Source organism: Megalops cyprinoides, chromosome 2 (genome assembly GCF_013368585.1).
Source record: "Megalops cyprinoides isolate fMegCyp1 chromosome 2, fMegCyp1.pri, whole genome shotgun sequence".
Lineage (NCBI taxonomy): Eukaryota > Metazoa > Chordata > Actinopteri > Elopiformes > Megalopidae > Megalops > Megalops cyprinoides.
Genome location: NC_050584.1, coordinates 58,441,613 through 58,457,500, shown reverse-complemented (window position 1 = coordinate 58,457,500; position 15,888 = coordinate 58,441,613). Strand labels below are relative to the sequence as shown.

The window sequence follows — 15,888 nt, the reverse complement described above, 5'->3', positions numbered from 1 at the left end:
CCAAGGAACCAGAAACAGAGAGCCACAGAGTCAGAAACACAGAACCAATAACACAGAGCCACAGAACATGTAGGCATCTCTACATACCCTTGCAAAGTCCTTGAGTGCGGGGGCAAGGTTAAGCACGAGGAGATAGTGCACGAAGGCAGTGCCGTAGTCCTGATTGAACAGGCACTGCTGTGCGCTCTCCAGAGACCGGGCCACCAGCTCGTTCCTAGCCGGGTCTTCTCTGGGCGCCCGCCGGCCCCGCCTCACCCGTTTGGGTCGTGTGGTTGCGTTCGGCATCCCTTCCACCCAAAACACCAGCATCAAGTTAACAGTCCGAAACTTACACTGCATGTAAAAATGTAAGCAGTGAAAATCACCCCACATAGAGGCATTTGCTAAGCACAGAAATTATTATAACAAAAAAAAAAAAAATCAGGTAAGGTACCAAAGGTTACATCAGCAGCACTCCATTGTGTATTTGAACCTCAACCTTCTGGTTCCAAGTTAAATCTCTGTGTTACAGCTCCACAGTAGCACCCATTCACTTTTGCCATACACATATGACACTAGCAGAATTGACCCTAGTCAGGTAAAACATTTAAAAGTGCTGTCTTAGGTAAACCAATTTAACATGCATTTTCGAGTTTCTCTTTTGCTTACTCTCTGGTGTGATAATCTTTATCACAGATTATCTAAGACTTTTCCTTTTGCATGTAAAATCAGAAATATCCGGCGTCAAGAGAAGATCTGCTGAAATTTATTTCTGTTGCCACATCCATGATCCACTGTCTGTAGCTAGACACTAGCCAGCTAACTAAAACTTTTAATGAAACCAGTGCCCTTTTAATTTTTTTTTTTACGTAACTTAAATAACATGTTTGTCTCAGTCACAGTCGATAAGTAGCTACAGATATCTGAATACAGCATACAACTCGATTCTGAGCAATACTTACAGAGCTCTCAAAATAGCTTACAAGATAAAAATCAGCAATCTGTACTGACAAGATTCCCTCTAAAAACAAATGTGTTGTGCTTGGATTGCGATCATTTATTGGCAAGCCATCACTCACTCGGATGTTAATGCAAGCAGTACACCAGTTATTAAAATAAAATAATTCAACTGATTCTGACAACAGACAGTAGTCAGATGTGCATAAAGCCCGCCGGCTCAGACTAGTATCTAGCTAGTTAGCTACCTGAACCAAGGCTATTATTCATAGACAGTGTGTGCATCATTACGGTTAGTAGCATGGTACTATCAACAACCCAAAAACGCTGTAGCTAGCAAGAGCCATTAGTCCATCGTACCGTCAGAGTCAAAACTATCACAGACCATGTTTAAACCGTCTATTATTAGCTAGACAATAATAAATCACAATATTGCTACGAGCTAGCACGTTACAATAGCTGGACTAACAGCATTAGCTAACGCTAGCTAGCTTGCTACTCACTTCAAGTCCTGTTGGATGTGCACGTTTGTTTGCGGTCATGCGTTATCGTACTTATTTTTACCTGCAATATCCAGACACTGTGCTATTGAGTCCTTTCTAAATAAAAACACTGAAACAAGACAGTACGTTATTGTGAATTATTAGCACCATATTTGATAACAGCTAGCTAGGTACACTGGAGTAAACACACAGCCTGTCTGTGACGTCAGACCACCGCCATGCTGGTTAGGAAGTGAACTCATAATTATCATTTCCTGATCGTTTTTCTCTTCCGGAAGGCGGCATTAAACTGAGGCGCAATGTCGGTCTCAGAATTTGGATCATGCTCGTTATTGATGCGTCCGTCGTCAAGATGCCTCATATCAGGGTGAAGGTCAATAAGGTCACATATTTCTTTTGGCAATGGGCTTTGGGTACAGATTAAATTGATTTAAGGGTGCCACTCGGCAGAGAGGAGGCCAATTCATCAATCACGATCACTTCAATCGCTTTGGGCTGAAGGAGGCCTATTCACGTGTAATGCAGCAGTTTGCGTCATAAAGAGGTTTTCATGGGAGCAATAGATGAGATGAGATTTTACAAACAACATTAACGATAGGTCATTCAGGGGTAAATGTATCCACTCTACTGGATGGGGGAATGCACTGGACTCTGTGATGTGTGTTTGGTGCCTGACAGCATGTTCTGAGTGCATGAGCAGGGTTTGTTAATCAACGTAAGGAGCTCCAGGGGAGTGTTTCTTCAGATGAGGTTACAGAGTTCACCTTGAATGAGTTGTTGAAGTGCACAGGGGTTGGTAACATGGGAGTCCACTAATAGTTGCTGAGGTGCACAGGGTTGGGAGATAGAATTTATGAATAAATTGTAGTGAGTGTTTGAGTACATTGTTTACCATTATTAGTTTTTACGTAACATGTTTTCCACAATGACAAGCTGATGGAATGTCTAGTGGATTTAGTAATTGGCCTTTCAGTGACCTATTTCTGCTCATTAATACAGATGAAACTAACTTTAGGGGTGTTAACAAGATAAACAGACATTAACTGCCAAATAGCTTGGTAATGCCATCTCACATCTTCAAAACTCACTTTCATAACCAGCTCACACTTGGCTTCCTCTGCTTAAATAAACAGTGTTTCACAGATCACTGTAGTCCAGATGACAGTACTCACTAACAGGGATTATGGTGACCCAGTTTATAAACATGCATCTGAGTCCGTGGTAGAGAATGATGCAATACTATACAGAGTGCAGTAAAGGTGCGGTGTGACATATGGAGTGATGGTATATTGGAGAGTTGAATGGTATGTATGGTTGATGTAGAAATACTGCATATAATCAGTGGTTTGAAATGACATGTATGTAAATATTGCACGTACTCCCATGATAGCCTTACGCGACATCTGAGTTCAATAGTGTCACAGCTTTTGGGAGGAAACTTTTTCGGTCTATTTGTGCGTGTGCAGATTGTTCTGAAGTGCCTGCCTGATGGGAGGAGCTTAAACAGATGGTGTCCAGGGTGTGTAATGTCTTTTGTGATGTTCTTAGTCCTCCTCACGCAGCGAGTGCTGTGAAGATGTTCTAGTGATGGCAGCTCTATGCCAACAATGTCCTGTGCTGTTTTCACAGCACGCTGGAGGGCTTTTTTTATCAGCTTTGGTGCAGCTGCTGTAACAGGCTGTCATGCAGTTTGTTAGGATGCTCTCTGTGGTGCATCTGTAAACGTTGACAAGCAGCTTTTGGGGGAAGTTGGCTCTCCTTAGCCTCCTCAGAAAATAAAGGCGTTGCTCTGTCTTACCCACTACTGCTGAGGTGCTGTCAGCCCAGGAGAGGTCCTCAGGCCATAGACTCCCAGGAACCTGAAGCTGGGGACTCTCTCCACAGCTTCTGTGTTGATGTGGACAGGTCTGTGTGTGGTCTTCTTGGTAGTCCTAAAATCCACAATAATCTCCACGGTCTTTTTGGTATTTAAAACCAGGTTATTATTGGCGCACCACGCTGTCAGGTTCTGAACCTCCTCTCTGTATGTGGCTTTGTCCTTTTCTGATATGAGCCCGATGACTGGCGTATCATCCGCAAACTTAACAATAGTGTTTGGGTTGTGGATGGGTTGGCAGTCATGCGTCAAAAGTGCATAAAGGAGGGGGCTCAGCACACAGCCCTGGGGGACGCCGGTGCTCAGGGTGAGGGTGGAGGATGTGTGCTTGCCCAGACTGACAGTCTGGGGGCGGTTGATGAGGAAGTCCAGTATCCAGTTGCATATGAAGGGAGTTAGTCCTAATGCGTGGATTTTGTGGACCAGCTTGTTCGGTATGATGGTATTAAACACCGAGCTGTAGTCAACAAAGAGCATCCTGACGTAGGTGTTGTGTAATGCACATTGTACTTACACAGAAACATTGTACTGACACCTACATACAGCACACTGTATTTAAAAACTTAAATAAACTCTGAATGGAGTACTGTCTTGCCGAAATTAAAATATGTTGGACTGTATTCGTTCCTCAGTCATGCCACTTTGCCAGTGGCGCTCCCTACGAAACCTTTCAGCATACTCTTACTTCACTTACTTATTCACTACATTGACCGTCCATCCAGTATGTCTCCTTCTCGCTGGTATGCTCTCATTTGCAACTCCCTAATGGGCTGTACAAACAGTCAGTCTTCAGTCTCCACTCAGGAAAATTCTGAGATTAAAACCCCTCAGATCTTTGACTTGGAAAGTCTGAATCTTGATCAACTCTCTGTCCTACTTTAAAGAGATGTTAAAGCTTTTTAATGATTCCTATACTTGTTAATCCATCATGCTGTATTGCCTAAGTCTCTGTTTTCTCTTGTCCCAAGTCCATCTTGGTTTATGTTACCGATCTCATGGAGAGGTTTATAAATCACACAAAGGCATATATCCATTCAATATTTGAGACACTTTGGAAAATGACAATTAAATTCCATATCATATGCCATAGATTACAGTCTGAAAAACTTTCAGTTATTGATGCAGATACCATATTTTGATATGCTAACTTGTTGTTTTTTGATATAACATAACTTTTATCAGAGATTGAACCAGATCTGACAAAGCTGAAATGTATGTGTCATTTAAAATGTGCATACTCTGTGAAATGTTAAGATCTGATGCTTACAGCATTGGAAAGGTCCCACCACATACCAGTGTAACACCTTCAATATACATAACATGAAAATCATGAAATTTGATGCGTAATGTTTTTATGGCACCATGGCCAAGTGATCAGTATGGCATTTGCTGAACCAGAGTAGTCAGCTGTAGAACTGAAATAGGGTAGCATTCGTAGTTTCAAATGTTACTCTTCAAACAATTGAGAGATTTTTTTTTCTCCCTCATAGCCAACAGCACTCACTGTAGAGAGAACAGTTCACACAATGTCCACTAGGTGGAACACTTAAGTAACATTTAAAAATTCACACGCTTACGAGCATTGCCTGAGTTTAATAGAAAACAAAATCATAATTTGCCATACTCTGCTTATGTATACAATGAAATTAACTCCATCAGAAGAACACACACACACACACACACACACACACTACACATGTGTAAATGTATTACTTATTTATTATTGTGACTTTGTATTGACTTGCTGTACTCCACAATTCTTCCGCGGCACAAATGGGGCAAATACATCAACAAATAGGGCAATACTAAACACGTAGCCATCAAACACTCCTATTATGTAATATATGTAATTATATGTAATATTAACAGCGGCTTGTTTTGTTTGTGGTTCACCTTGAGAGAGACAGTGCTTTTTCTGACCATGCGTGTCCCCTTGATTAGTGAGGAGGGAAGTCGGCACTTGGCACACCTAAGGTAAGAGCATCTGTTTGCACAGGAAACAGACTGCATCCTGTAGTGTGTCTTTAACCCCCTCCACACAGCTCTGTGACCGCGGTCCCTAAGTGACATCACTGTCCGTTCCCCTGAAATGCGCTACTCCCTGTCCATAAGAAAACAGCATGTAATCTGAGGCAGTGTTTTTTTTGCATCACGACCTTGACAGGACCGAGGGGTGCGTTTTAGGGGTTTTCTAGCTGCTTTGCTGGACGTCATCAACCTTGTCATTTTGTGCGCAGGGAGGAGGCAAGCTGGCACCTGGCACTGCCTCAGCCCGCACTGCTCAACCCCCCACCCCTGAGATCAGCCTTAAATTGAGATAGATGTGCCTCTGAGAACTTTCCATACAAACTTCAGGCTCCACTGCCCCAAAGACCACTGCATCAAATAAGACACTGACAGTGACATTTATCTCCTATGCTTACAACGTTAAGCCTTGTCAGATGCAAGAGTGCATACGTTCACTTCTGTTCTGACTTTTATTCTCTGTTAGGTTAGTTATGAAAATGGCAATGATATTACAAAAGAGCACCGTCATTGTGCACTTACGACCAATCAGTATATAATATATATAATTGTAAATAATAAAAAAACACATTATAACGTGATATTAAAATAATGACTATCATAATGACAACTTTGTGATAGTAATTTAATAGTAATATTTTAGCAAGACAGTGTCATCGGTAAATTTACAGGTGTGAATATGCATGCATCAAGATATAACACAAAATATAAGACTATCATGTGTATCAATGTTGAATGATGAAACAATCAGATCTCAATAAAGCATGGAACCATTGAATCGACGCGTGTGGATTTCTGCGCTCGATCGCAGCTGATTTAGCTCACGCTCATTCTCAAAACCCTCCAGGGAAACATATAGAGGAATCCTGCAACTCCCTTACCATTTACAGCTGAGAAACCTACCATCTCGGCAATCCTCTGTAGTCATCAGAGCATGTTACTGCTTTGCTGTTTGGTTTAATTCAGAGCGCTTGACAGACACGACTCCTGTTAAATAGGAAGAGGAGGGCCGGTAAAGTTCAGCCAATAGAATCCAACATGGGCTGGAGCGTGGAAACAAGTTAGATAGAGGGGTGCATTTCATGCTGTAAAGCATAAGCCTGAACCAAGGCGCCCTCAGAAAAGACGCACTGGCATTTTTTTGTGCGTTTGTGCAGTCAAAACTGTTGCTTCTGAGGAAATAAATTGAAGTACAGAGCTCGATTTCCTCGCACGGAATCAGGTAAGGGATGAGTAAGATATCCGATATGTTTTTTATTTGAATGTAGCGTTTATGCTGCACCGAAGGAATGTTATCCCATAGTTGCTCCTTACAAATTGAAACTTGCCTTGTAGATGTGCGGCCATTCAAATTTCACGTAATTTAACCTTTGTACTGAATATTTTTTCTACTTCACTAGCCATTCAAAACAATTTTACGAGCGTGTTATGTATTTCTGCTTCATTGCGTGTGAAACAATACAGTTCGCGGGGTGGCTAGCTGTCTAGTGGCGCAATGTTCATTCTTTCCTAAATGGAAGATTAGCCTATATTTTTTAATCTCGAGAGCATATTTTTATCCCACTTAAATGGAGGCTCTCAAAATCTCATTTGTGTGAAAGCATTCGTTTTTACCGCCCCTGGTGTGTAATTGGAAAGCTGTAACAATGGGCAGTTTTCGATCGTCCATTCTGACGTGATTTCTCCAAAGAGCAGAGTGGCCACTTGCTTGCTTGACCTGAAGGTGACGTTGGAGTTAATACTGCTTTCGGCTGAAATCTCTCTCTGTCCGACCACGTTGCCTTCCTCGGGTCTTTGGAATGTTGCGGACGGCACTTTACTCATAATGACCGGTTTCGTTACTTTATATGCAATATTTACAGAAATTGACGAGACAGGCACTCCAGAAATAAATGGGCCGTGAATGTAATTCAAAATGCAGATCTTCTGTCCGAGATTTTTTTCTGTGCCGAGAGAGAGAAAAAAAAACGTAAAATCAAATGTGCATTTTAATTTTTCGGTTTTGATTATGAACGGACACCTAAAGCTCAAATACATCCCACATTTTCACTAGTCATCTTTATAGATAATGAAATAAAAAGAGCTCTGTTCTTTACTAACTACTCCGTTCTGGAGTGTTAACTCACAGCTCATACTGAATATACTAAATATAGGGAATGTGACACTGCTTTTTAAAATGCTGACTTAAATGTATACTTTATACGAATAACATGACTAGCAAGGCAGCACAGGAACGCTTATGGTGTAGTGTGTTCTTGTAGAACAGAAGTGGGTATCCTCAGGTCCTGAGTTCAGCATGTTATTAATCACAGCTTTGCATGCCATAACACATGCAGACTTGTTCATGCAGCGGGGCATCTCCACATGAGGAGAATTTCAAATGCATGTTTACGCATAGCTCCTACAGTGATTACTATAGTCGCATTCATTGCACAAGCTGGCAGAGACATGATATTGACTTTTGAAGATACTCCGTTGATGGCCTTTATTTGTTTCTGGGTGTAAGGGATTTTTCTCCATCAGTCTATGAAATCAGTGGATCGCTTGAAATGTACCAACCATGTTTATCTGGCTGGTTTGATTTGTCATGCACTAAATTTTGCCCTCTACTGACACCAGTACTTTCTCTTCAATGCAGAAAAAAATGTCTAGTTAGTTGTTTTGCCACTGGCAATGCACTGAACCCTATGATGCAGCCCGGTATTTAGGAAACCCATTCATTTGCCGAAGGAGTTGTCTGTGCTCTAAACATCAAGCCAGTCAGACTCAATATTATTTCCCACTGTACTGTGTGTTGGCCATAAAGTGGTCTTAACAATTTGTGGACAGTCCCTGAAAAATCACAGCCAACAAAAAGGCATCTTTAATATGTTCCTCAAAGCTGCCCAAAAAGTGAGGAGATAATCCATAATGATCCACTTTTAAATGTGTTGTTGGCTAAATGAATATATGCCCATACATATATGGATTAAAATAATGGATTTTTGCTGCTATGTCTGATGTGATTCTTTGTCCAAACACATGCTGCACTGTTTCCCAAAATATGGGTAGAGGGTATGATGAGGGTTGGCAGGAGATTCTAGGTTACTTTCAGCTATAATTATGTATGGAAATTGAAGTTATGGTAGATGTAAAGGCAGACATAGAGGCATGGTTTGAGGGTAAAAAGAGCAGTAGGCTGTGCTTCTGATGTTTAGGCACATGAAGTAGAAATAGTGTTGTTATTCTAATGCTATTCCTTACTCTCCGTGTGCATTATATTCTACCTCATGATACATTGTGATTACCTGCTCCTGCTCCCTTGTTACTGAACCATTTTACCAGCTGACCTCTATTAACAACGTAATGATTTAGTCCAGAGGCCTTGGTCGTCGCCATAATGGGGCTCTCTAGACTGAAACGGTTTCTTGTTAGCAACGTTTTGCAAGATGTAGTCTGCTGGATTTTTTTTTGTCTTCATTGTCTGACATTTCCTGTCTCATGCACCTGTGATTAACCTCCGCCAGTGTGCCTCTCCCTGGGTACTAGACGTTATTAGAGAGGGGTTTAGGAGGGGCAGACAACAGTGATTTCATTGTCTAGAGATGGACCGTGGGGTGGATTCATGCAGTAATTTAAGAATAGTCTATTACAGGCGTTTTTTTTTTTTCTCTCAGTTCACAAAACCTTGAAAGTGATATTGTGGCCAGTTGTTAATTATTGCAGCACTTTCTGAAAGTGTCAGCTGGCGTTGTGGGTTGTTCTAAAATCACTTGCTGAACCTAACCCTGTGTCCTGTAGGTGAGGCTCTTGGTGTTTGCTTTGGTGAGGTTTCAGTGTCTGTTGTTGTGGCTTGCTGTTCCTCGTCGCGTCTCACTGACCACACAAAGCTGCTCTGTAGCGGCAGGGCTAGCGCGCACTCTTTAGTGAGTGCCGCACGCTCAGCACGAGGGAGGATGCCGCAGAGGGTTCACCTCTCTCCAGGGCCTCGTGCTGAGACTCCATAAGCAAGACCTCCCTCCTCCTCTGTGACTCGGGAAGCTTGGCCCTCCGCTGCCTTCGGCTGCTCTCGTGCAAGCTCTTGTCAACCGTCAGTCTGTAATGTGTGGACTCCTCTTGCTGGCCTGTCAGTAATGACCTGGGTTTGAGCACCAGTTAGAGGGAACAAGCCCGGTACCTGCAGTAATTTCTGGCCATACTCTGTCTTCTGTCTCCCGTTTAGAGGCAGGGCAAGAGGCTCCTGCTGGGAAAAACCAGTGACTGCCTGACAGCACCTCCCCTCTTGTGTGGTGTTTTTTCATATAGTGTGTGTGTGTGGGTGAGTGTGCATATGAGTATGAGCACATACGGGAGGGCGTTGATGCATCTGGCAAATAGTTCCATTTCTGTAATTATTGTCACACTGACAGACCTTCTCACAGCCTCTCATTGGAGAAGGAGAGAGAAAGGGGGGGGGGGGGGGGGGGGGTTGGTCTCGTTGAACTGGGAGGCAGTCTGGGAGGCGACATGGAAGGGGGTGAGGGTTGCTATTTTTAAAGAGCCATTTCCTTTGAGGCTAAAAGTCATCCCACTCGACCGAGCTGAGTTTTATCGGCTGTGCAGATATTTCCACAGAGCCTACAGAGAATTTAGCCTTTTCCCTCTGCTCCTCTCTCCAAACGCAAGGCTGCTCGTTCCAGGTCCGTTACCTTGGGGCTCCCCATCCCTCTGGCTGGGGATGGCGCCCTTTCTTTGGTGGTCCCTGCCTTTGGCCCCCCTCCCGTTCAAAACTGAAAGTTGCCCAGAGAGTTTGTTATGCTGTATGTGTGCGTGAGAGGGAAAGAAAGAGAGAGAGTGAGCTTATGTCTTGGCGTGTTTGTAGAAAGGCTGGGTTAGTATTTTTACAGTAATGTCTGGTTTGTGTTCAAACTGTGTCCCTGTTCTGGTCCTCCTGTGGCCTGCTGGTGGACAACTTTTCTTTGTGGAAAACCTGTCATGTTTTTAACGGGATCCTCTGCTCTACTATCTGGTAAGGTATTATGAAGGTCTCTGACTGGGTCCATTGTTTGATTTTTTTTTTTTTTTTTTTTCCTCCAGTGTTTATGTTACTTTCATAAAAATTGTAATTGGTGTAGCTAATTATTCAGTTTGTTTAAAGTAGTTGGAAAAAAGATTGAGGAAATAAAGTATTGAAAAGTTAAATACTCTGGTGTCTGTGGAAGCATTACTGACTACCATTAGGGAATAGGTATACGAATTATGAATTTATGGAATGGTAAAGTGGTCAGATAAATGTCCACTCTCAACGTTATTTATTTAAGATGCATTAAATAAGTGTTTTCCTAATGTCACTGAAGCAGAAAGAAGGATAACAAAAGATGGCAAAGGATAACAGAATCTAGTTTACGATACCATATGCAAAGCTATGGAAATAACCCTTTGCATATAAACCTGCCTGCAGATTGTTATTGCATAATAGCTGAACAAATATGAAGAGGATAATCTAGAGCTCATCGTTATCTACAGTAATATTATCTCAATTGTGCTTGCATCATTCTCAAATTTCAGAATGAGCCCTCTGACCTTCTCTATTACTGCTACTTGTATTGTCCGCCTGCCCTGACAATTTTCGACATGGTGTGTCTCCTAAAGGCTGCTGTATTGTTTGAATTGGGGAAAATGTCAGTTTTGTACTGTAGTTAAGCTTTTAATTAAGTACAAGGCAGGCAGTGTTGTCATCTTGCTTTTTGCATGTGTGAGAACTGGTCTCAGATGTCTGTCAGACAGTGGTTTAGGCCTACAGGGCATAGATCTACTCTTTTGAGGTTCCTTCTACTTGCCACACTGGCTAGCTAGGTTTTTTGTTTTCCTTTTCCTTTCTGAACATTCAAATCCATATTAATTTGCCATAAATTTCTGTCTACCCCCTGGGATTTATACTACTTTTAAGCCTCAGTTTATCAGCTAATGCTGTTAACAGTGGCTTGTGTGTTGCTGTGAGCTCTGTGCCTGACCTTGTAAACACTCAGTATGACCAGGACAACCTGTCCGTTGACAGCAGGTGTGGCCTGTGGCTGGAATAAACTTTTTTGAACTTTCCATAGCTTTGGACTTGGAGCCAATATCTCAGAGAGACATGATTGTTTAGTTTAGTTTTGTATAATTGTTTAGTTTATTCACCTTTCAGCATTATTACAGGTTCATAAAGACAATTGTCATTAAAAACACCAAATTATTTTTCTGTTACAATAAAACAGCTATACTAAGAAGGCTAAAAATTTAAAGTGCTGCAATTATCTAAACTGAAATCTAATATCTCATATCTCAAATCGAAAATCCGCTGTCTTTTAGAAGTCTAGACATATAGGGGATTGGTGATCTCCTGTATCTCAGCAATTTGTTCAGCAGAGTTCAGCAACTTGAGATGGCCAGTTTGAGTTCCTTGTCTGACAACCTGTGAGCTCCTCCCTGAGGGGGAAACGCCTTTTACCTTCCCAACAGCAGTCTCAGAGGACACGGCCTGCTACACGTGGCCAATACATGCCTCCCTAGATCATCGTTCTGGCCCAAAGCTGAGACTGGCTAGTGGTGGCTGCCAGCTCACCAGACCTGTCTGCCTGCAGACGATATAGCAGCCGCGATATATCGAATAGCTATTTTTAGTGCAATAACAGCTATCCCTGGTATGCGGCATTAGGTTTCTTCCTGTATTGTTTTTGCGTTTGTCATACCTGATGCGGAAGCACAGCTCCGGTTTTCCGAGGCCATGTGAAATGCTTCCGGGGGCAAAACCGCCGCTCGTCTATTCAATGTTGATATCACAGCAACAGCACTATGCTGTTTCCATGTGGTAGATAGAAACATGTGGCTACAAAGTTAAAGAGTGAAAACATATGCGATGTGTTTTTCAAAGCTAATAGGTAAGTTAACCAACATATAGATACAAGTGATATTTTCCTGCCCCGGACGCATTTCACTGAACTTTGGAGGTGTGCTCCTGCATCAGGTATGACTAAAGGGAAAACAATACGGGAAGAAACTTAACGCCCCATACCACGGATACCTGTTATTGCACTAAAAATAGCTATTCAATATATTGCGATGGCTATATCGCACAGCCCTGGTGTACACTACAGCACATTCCCCTAAGCTGGCTCTAGCAGTCAGTGCTTTTCGTTTGCAACGGCTTCTAGGACCAACCTGAAAAAGAAAGCCTTCAAAGATACCACACAGATGGTTTTATGAGTTGCGTTGGGTTCGCTGACGTGGTTCCCCGCGGGTCTGAGAATGTTGTGACATGACATTATGTACACCAGCAACAAACAAGCTACCGAGAAAGTAGAAACAAACTTCAGAGTCTCAGTGGGGCTGAAATTGTGGTAGCTCTGTTTCCAGCTTCACCTGTAATATTGAAACCATGGATTGGCTTTGGTCTGCATTTCTGTTTCCTCATTTTTGAGGGGACATATTCACTCCGTCCAGGCCACTTAACCTTCTTGTGGCTTTAAAAATGAAAAATGAGGAAGAGAATGTGCTTATGGAATGATATTTCTGCGAGGCATGAGATTGAATACTCTTGCTCATCAAAATTTATGAAAGGAAGTCTAAGAACCTTTCACAAAATTGCAGGTTGATATGACTCTTCCTGGCCAATTGTTTGAACGAATGCAGATATTTACACAGAGGGAACTGGAGTTATACAGTGTTTGGGGACGAAGGTATGATCTGATTATCTGAGCAAGCTGCGGAATATCTGAATATTAACTGTAATCCACATTCCCAGCTATTGCTATGCAAGCAGTTTCTGTGCTTCCTGCTTCGGATACTTTCTCGAAAATGTTGTTACTCATCATATAGACCATGAAAGATTAGATTGTTTATCACATGGGATGAATGTGGCAATGTGGTCAGGGAGCTTAAATTGTCCCAACAGGGTTGCAAGCTTGAATCTTGAGTTGGGCACTGCTGTCGAACTCTTTACAAAGCTACTTGCGTGCAAGAGCCTCAGGCTTGATATAAGTAATGTGTCAAACTGCTCTTGCTAGTTAACTAAGTACTAATATTAACAGTTATATTACTGTTATTATTAACAGCAGCGGTATTCTTTTCATGCGAGAGCTGGACGTTGCAGTGAAGTAAGGAAACCTTTCTCATATTTGCGGCTAACAGACCTTACTGAAACCAAAATGGCGGTGGTACCAGCGGTGTTTCAGTGGATTGCGAGCACAGCACTCTTGTTCTGCTGTTGGTGCTTTCTGTTAAGTACAGAAGAGATGGTAATGTTTTTGGCCTTGATAGCCTGTAGTTTTACCTGGTTCCTCGGTGAGGAGCCAGTAATAATGGACTAGCTTCATGCTTTCAATCCCAATGTTAAGTGAACAGGCCAGGTCTAGTGTCAGAGAGCGAAGGGTGAAGACGCCGAAAAGAATCTCACGTACTCACCACAGGCCCTTATGCTGTACTGTTTCTCTCAGGAGTTTTTTTTTTTTTGGTTCAGTCTTACTCTGTATTGTTTCTCCCAGTGTGTTTTTTCCCCCTTCTGCTCTTCTCTTTAGACCCGCTGGTAATGAGTATCCTTCCTTAGTGGAGAGTTTTGGGGACTTTAGTCTAAAATTGGTGCGTGTTGAGGCAAGCCAGCGGTAAGTTTTGAATATTGAGAGAGGGAAGGCCAGGACAGCAGTGGTTAGGGAATAGAAGGGAGGTGGGGCCTAATCAGAGAGTGGGGTGAGGGGTTTGAATCTCAGCTGAATCACTGGTGTTGTGCCCTTGAACAAGGCACTAAACCTAAATTGTTTGTTCCTGCAGCAACGAATCTTATGAAAGTATGTGGAACAAGGGGCCTGTAAAGCTAAAAAATACTTCAGTGAGGAGAGGCTCACTGAAGCGTTGGTTGTGATTTGGCTTTTATGAAAGGATCAATAATGAATATAAGATCCAGCCCATGGAACAGTAGGGATGCCAAAGAGGAGCTGCTTTGAACTACTCTTTGCCATTGTTTTATTGCTCCAGAGGATCTCCATAAAACACAGTACATTTTACAGCACTTAATGAGCGCTTGGTTACTAGTGTATGGCTGCTGGATGGTGTGTGTGTGTGTGTGTGTGTGTGTGTGTGTGTGCTTGCAGCACTTAATGAGTCCTTGGTTACTAGTGTATGGCTGCTGAATGGTGTGTGTGTGTGTGTGTGTGTGTGTGTGCTTACAGCACCTAATGAGCGCTTGGTTACTAGTGTATGGCTGCTGGATGGTGTGTGTGTGTGTGCTTACAGCACTTAATGAGTGCTTGGTTACTTGTGTATGTGCGTTTGCGTGTGTGTGTCTGTGTGTGTGTCTGTGTGTGTGTGTGTGTGTGTGTGTGTGTGTGTGTGTGTGTGTGTGTGTGTGTGTGTGTGTGCGTTTGCGTGTGTGTGTGTGTGTGTGTGTGTCTGTGTGTGTGTGTGTCTGTGTGTGTGTGTGTGTGCTTACAGCACCTAATGAGCGCTTGGTTACTAGTGTATGGCTGCTGGATGGTGTGTGTGTGTGTGCTTACAGCACTTAATGAGTGCTTGGTTACTTGTGTATGTGCGTTTGCGTGTGTGTGTGTGTGTGTGTGTGTGTGTGTGTGTGTCTGTGTGTCTGTGTGTCTGTGTGTTCTGACCTGGTTTAGGGAGCAGACTGAAGTGCTAACGGCGGAGCAGGTGCTGCTCTGTGAGCCTCTTTCCTCTCTGCTCTGCCTTCCGTCAGACCTTTTCTTGCATTTGTGTCATGATGTCATCGGAATGTGCCTCCTCTCATCCCCTGTGCCCTTGCAAGTCCCAGCACATGTCAGATAGTTCAGGGCAAACTGGCTTATTTAGCCTACATATTTGCTGGCAGGGCCCAGGGCTTGTGCCTGTCATATTGTATTGGAGGGAATATCCCGTGGCTGTACGCATATCGTTTTTCATTCACTCTGTTTATCTGTGTGAGTTTAAAGTAGTTTGGTATTTGACCCCGAAAGTAAACGTCTCTGGCCTCTGGCTCCTCTTTTTTGTGTAGAGGAGAGAAGTGAGAGGCGTAAAACGCTCCGTCAAATAATGAAGGAACGACAAGCTTCGTTTTCGTTAATCATCATAATGTCTCTCGTCTGTGGAGAAATCAGTCATGGTGTCTGATTCAGTCTCACTGTCATGCTGGGTACTTTATGTCATTGGCCCTGGAGTGGAGGTAGGTTTATAGGAGGTGGGTAGCTTAAATCTCTGACCTGAAACACCCATTTTGAAAGGGTGACCCCACAAGTTCCTTTGTCCATCATGTGCTGGAATGAAACTGTCGTGATGGTGTTGTAGAAGTTGCTCTGATTATGTGATTTTTTTTTTTTTTTTGTACACAGATGTTTCCAGGATGACTGCAAAGCATTCTGGGCCAGAACAATCATCTGTTGTGGCCTTTAACAAGCCTCTTGATTTTGCGTCTCTACTCTCTACTTCGTACATACTGCACAGTTGAAGTAGGCATCCTCATGCTTTTGAATTCAGCACTGCAAAGCTCTGTCTTTAAATAAAACACTGTCATTTATTAATGTTTCTACATACTTCTTTGGAAAGTAATAGCATAAATTAAACATAAGCTTT

At 42.7% G+C, this 15,888-nt stretch overlaps 2 protein-coding genes across 2 annotated transcripts in view; one reads left to right on the top strand and one right to left on the bottom strand.

Annotated features, from left to right (window-relative positions):
• Nucleotides 1-1,655, bottom strand: part of prmt9 (protein arginine methyltransferase 9) — a 10,872-nt gene extending 9,217 nt beyond the window's left edge. The window contains exons 1-2 of the mRNA XM_036521422.1: nucleotides 1,440-1,655; nucleotides 88-287 (exon numbers count right to left, since the gene is read on the bottom strand). Coding sequence (XP_036377315.1) covers nucleotides 88-285 — 198 coding nt within the window. The 5' untranslated portion in view covers nucleotides 286-287; nucleotides 1,440-1,655. The remainder of the gene's footprint in view (nucleotides 1-87; nucleotides 288-1,439) is intronic.
• Nucleotides 1,656-6,449: 4,794 nt separating this feature from the next.
• nck1b (NCK adaptor protein 1b) overlaps nucleotides 6,450-15,888 on the top strand; it is a 44,007-nt gene continuing 34,568 nt past the window's right edge. Inside the window, exon 1 of the mRNA XM_036522829.1 lies at nucleotides 6,450-6,562. The gene's annotated coding sequence lies outside the window, so the exon portion shown is untranslated. The remainder of the gene's footprint in view (nucleotides 6,563-15,888) is intronic.